Source organism: Sphaeroforma arctica (genome assembly GCF_001186125.1).
Source record: "Sphaeroforma arctica JP610 unplaced genomic scaffold supercont1.773, whole genome shotgun sequence".
In the NCBI taxonomy this organism is placed as follows: Eukaryota; class Ichthyosporea; order Ichthyophonida; genus Sphaeroforma; species Sphaeroforma arctica.
In genome coordinates, this window is record NW_014039785.1 from 4,591 (window position 1) to 9,500 (window position 4,910).

The 4,910-nt window shown below is 38.7% G+C and overlaps 1 protein-coding gene across 1 annotated transcript in view; it reads left to right on the forward strand.

Annotated features, from left to right (window-relative positions):
- Window positions 1–4,565: 4,565 nt before the first annotated feature.
- The window catches only part of SARC_08519 (hypothetical protein), a 3,570-nt gene continuing 3,225 nt past the window's right edge, over window positions 4,566–4,910 (forward strand). The window contains exon 1 of the mRNA XM_014297501.1: window positions 4,566–4,771. Within this exon, the coding sequence (XP_014152976.1) occupies window positions 4,704–4,771 (68 nt within the window). The 5' untranslated portion in view covers window positions 4,566–4,703. The remainder of the gene's footprint in view (window positions 4,772–4,910) is intronic.

The following is a 4,910-nucleotide window of genomic DNA, read 5'->3' on the forward strand; positions in this document are numbered from 1 at the left end:
ATAAGGGTATTTTGTAAATATAATTTATTTGAGGGCTACGGATATTTTTATATAAAAAAATACTACACTTAAAGATCAAACCGTTATACGTTAAACCGTTGTATGTATAAGGTTTACGTTCAACTACGTTCAACTTCAAGATGAACCTCTACTTCTAAGCTAAAAAAAGGTTTAAACGTTTATAACTGAAGTCATAGGGCCAAACTCTCACTCAACCCAAATACCCAACAACCAACCCAAGTAATACCCAAGTTGCCCAACCACAAACAAGCCACAACCCAAGTATTCCCCAACCACTCAACAATCGAAATTATTAACAGAACCATGTTCTAAATATTTATGTCGGTTTAGAATTAGAAGGCTATGGCAGAATGCCCTTCAATTCTCTTGGAGTCTAGGAGACTTGGACCCACCAGGCCGCCACCCATGGATGTGGACCTGACATTGGACAATTTGGCAATTTTGTCATCTCGAATGTCCAAACGGTGTGCAGGGCAGTGATGTGCACTGTGCGACCTAAATAATAATTTTAGAGTGATCTGGCTACTGCACTATTTAAAAAAATAAAAACTTGAATAAATTAATATGCCTGATCGGACTATTGTCCGAAGAACATAAAAAAGAACTAAAATATAGGCCAAGTGTTTTCAGCGTTTCATGTATCATCATCATCATTATCACGTGCATATCTGAATATCTGAATATCTAAATTCTGATGCCGAATTGCCGTTTGCTGATTATGGCAGTGTTACAGTGTCAGAAACTGTCAGTCTGTCAGACAGTCAGTGTCTCACTCACGCCTCACGGCTCACACTTTCACACTCACAGTGACACAGTCAACTGCACAAACTATTTTATAATTTATAATTGCTCACTTCTGTGCTGCTGGTGACTCAGCCTTCAGGCTTTTAGGGGTTTTTTATAGCCAAGCTTTTTATTGGTTTCAAGTATGTGTGATACTGATTTTTAAAGAGCTCGAAACTCAGAAGAGTGAAGAATCAAGAGGAAGCATCCCTCTTTGTTCTGATTTTTGATAAAAAAACCTAAAAAGTCAAAAAGAAACGGAGCCTTCCAAAGCTCCATGTGTGTTTGAACTTTGAACTTTGATTGTCGTAATATTTAAAAAAATAATAAAAACAAACATTGTAAATTTATCCTGCCACGAATGTCTTTATACGGCACTGGTGACAATAAATTTATTAACCACCTCAGACCCAGTTTCCTACCAGACTCATACATACTTTTTCGAGATTAAATTGCTAAAATATAGGTGTATTTTAATTAGCGTGATTTTAAGCACTTGTAAGATGTTGTTTTCTGCCGGTTTGTTTGTTATCTGTCGGCTGAAAGCGCTCGACTTAAATGTTAGATATTGTAGCGTGGATACAACCCATTTGTTGCACTTATGTTAGGTCCATGTCGGTCTTAAGGGCTTGACATATGTGAGCAGTTAGACACATGCATATATACGTCCTCTCGACCTCTTCTCTGAGGCCGACAATGAACTAATGCAACAAGTGCAATAAATGGGCTAAAATCACGATATTTACATCTTTTAAAAAAGCAAAGTAAACTCGAAAAAGTAGATGTATAAGACTAGTAGGGAACTGGGCCTGAGATGGTTAATAATGTTATTGTCACCAGTGCCGTATAAAGACATTCGGCCCTGATGACCTGATCACTGATGAAGGCGGCCCACGAGCCACGAGTCCACAAGCCTTCAGTCCACCACTCATATCTAACCAGTGAGATGACCCCGTTCCATTCACCTTAGAACTTAGAAGTCCAGAAGTTGTTTTTAAAAAACCCCCCCGAGATTTCGGATTTCAGTGATATTCGAAGTAAAAAATGATAACTCGCTCATAGTCGCTCCCTCGCTATAGCATATCTTATCCGGTAAAATTTGATCTAAACACCATATGTATCACGTCACAAAGCACAACCTACTTAATTACTCATATCTAAAAAGTAGTACAGTTGGAGTATGTAATATGTAGTATTTACCTATAACTTAAAAGTTGTAAAGAATAGTGATTCTCTTGAGAGAGGGACCAAGGACTCGCAATTCGTAAAGCGTTTTTTATATAAAGTGTCAGTTAACGGAACTAAGGATTCTATAAATGTCCTAAACTCCTAAAGAATAAACTATAAAATATGAAGACTACACCTGGAGTCCTGGGCTACACACGAGGCTCTACTTTAAATTTGTTTAAAAAAACACCATTTTTATAGGCAAACGAGGTCATTTTTGTTTAAAAAAAACAACTAAGGCCATCAGGCATTTTTTTTTTAAATGAACAGACTCAACTCTAAAGCTAACCTCATAAAGTAAAGTTATATTGATATATAAGTTGAACGTTTCACTTTTACTTTTTCGTCTGAAAACGTTGCAACGTTTTACTGCTTCAATTTGTACCTCAATTGTTTCGATTTGCTGCCCACGATAGTGCACCGATTCTCACACTTTTGGCCACGAAATGCAAAACCGACCAATGAAAACAACTAGAAAGTGATTACCTTTGCATTTTTTTATCTGACAATATGGCACTTGTGAACTTGTGAAGTTGTCATACTAGTCACTAGACACTAAGTCACTAATAACACATAAAAGTCAAACTAGTCGTACTGGTAGACTCTTTAGCCTGTTGCCTGTAGACTGTAAATCCTAGATATCTCTAACAATTATATATACCTTAACTTCTAGAATGTGAACAACGTCAATATCAAGTGACAGTGTAGCGGGCTAATATACTTGACAACGCTCAACCAACGCTCAAGTCTCCAGAACCGATGGTTGGGCGGGTAAAAGTTAGGTACTATGTGGTTAGGACAAAACTCTGAACTGGACAATGCTCTTATGGGTAGCTTTAGGACTACGAATATATAGGAAATAGAACTTTTTACTTTTTCTTTTTCATTTGAAAACGTTGCAGCGTAATACGTGATGAGGTTAGCTCTAGAGTCTCAAGTCTCAACGCAGCAACAAGAGAGACTAGGAAGGAGAGTAGAGAGAGTGACTGTCATACTCACAGTCTCACATACTCATAGTGCCTTTAGAGTTTAGAGAGACCTCTACAAATTCGGTATCGTAGGTTCGTATCACAAAACGCTCACCAACATTCTTACCAGTTTCACAACCAATGAGTATCACGTATATAAAAGCTATAGGGAGACACTGATCGACGAGAAATAAATACCAATCATGATAATATATTGCAATATATTTTATCTACAAAAGAGAATGTTTGTGTGTGGAGTGTGGACTGTGGAGCTGTGGTCCTCTTCACTCCTGTGGATTCCCGATTCACTGATTGTGGATTGTGGCCTGTGGACTGTGGTCCTGTGGCTTGTGGAATTGACGAATTGTAAATATTGTGTTACAAATAGTAATGCTGTGGTCACTGGTCACTGGTCAGTGGTCAACTGGTCACTGCCCCACTGCCCACTGGTCAGACTCAGACCCTCAGTGGACAACTGGTAATGTCTTTATACAGCACTGGTGACAATAAAATTATTAACTACCTCAGACCCAGTTTCCTACCAGTCTCATACTTGTACTTTTTCGAGTTTAAATTGCTTAAATATAGGTGTATTAATGTAATTAGCGTGATTTCAAGCACTTGTGAGATGTTGTTTTCTGCCGGTTAGTTTGTTATCTGTCGGCTGAAAGCGCTCGACTTAAATGTTAGATATTGTAGTGCGGATACAACCCATTTGTTGCACTTAAGGTAGGTTCTTGTCTGTCTTAAGGGCTTGACATATGTTAGCAGTTAGACACATGTATATAGGCGTCCTCTGTCTTAGCTGTTGCTTCGAATTCGCCCATGGTTTTACAGTTGACACTAATCGTGTCGAACATACGTCGACCTCTCCTCTGAGGCCGACAAAGAACTAATGCAACAAGTGCAATAAATGGGCTAAAATCACGATATTTACATCTTTTAAAAAAGCAAAGTAAACTCAAAAAGTACAAGTATGAGACTAGTAGGAAACTGGGCCTGAGGTGGTTAATAAATTTATTGTCACCAGTGCCGTATAAAGACATTCCCACAGAGGTAGCCCACTACCCATGGGGCCATGAGTCAGTGACTAGAAAGTAGAAACCCATTCATACGGCATACCCCAGGCCCAGGGCCCAGGCCTGGTCTGGTCTGGTGGTTTCTGGAGTCCTCTGGAGTCTGGAGTCCTCTGGAGTCTGGAGTCCTCTGGAGTCTGGAGTCCTCTGGAGTCTGAACTCGGATATACTTATCTGTAGCGGAATCGCGGATGCCTGCGTGTGGGGCTGCTCTTTACTCTTTAGGTTTACTTTTTTTAACCAAAAGAAAGTGAAAGACCGATTTGTATCACAACCAAAAAAAAATCCTGAAAATTAACAAGAAGCCCGGTGGCTGCCTCTTTGACCTTCGCCTACATACAAACTGATTATTTTTTACAAAAAAGAATACAAAATAACAATAAAATACAAAAATAAAACAAAGAGATGGAAGTTGCAACCGCCGAAGTATTCCCAATAATATTTATAACTACTCCCTTGCTGTCAGTGCTGAGTGCACACATAATTATAGTTTACATCCGTCTTTGTATATTGTAACTACAATACATGTAAATACTTGTGACGAGAAGAACAGTATTCCATTTCTCCAGTTAGCACTAGTTCTGCTCCAACAGGCATCTATACGACATCTATAAAGCCGACTGATATCATGAAGTTCTCCTTGCTATCCATGCCCATGATCACCACGGCGGCCGCCTTCACTCTGCTGTTGGTTGCGTATGTAAATTACAAACTGTAAATGTTCAACAGAACTATAGATTATCAGTGTGCGCACTATTAAAAAAGATTTACATCTGTGGGTAATCATTATAATTATATATATATATATATACACGGACATATATACATATATAAA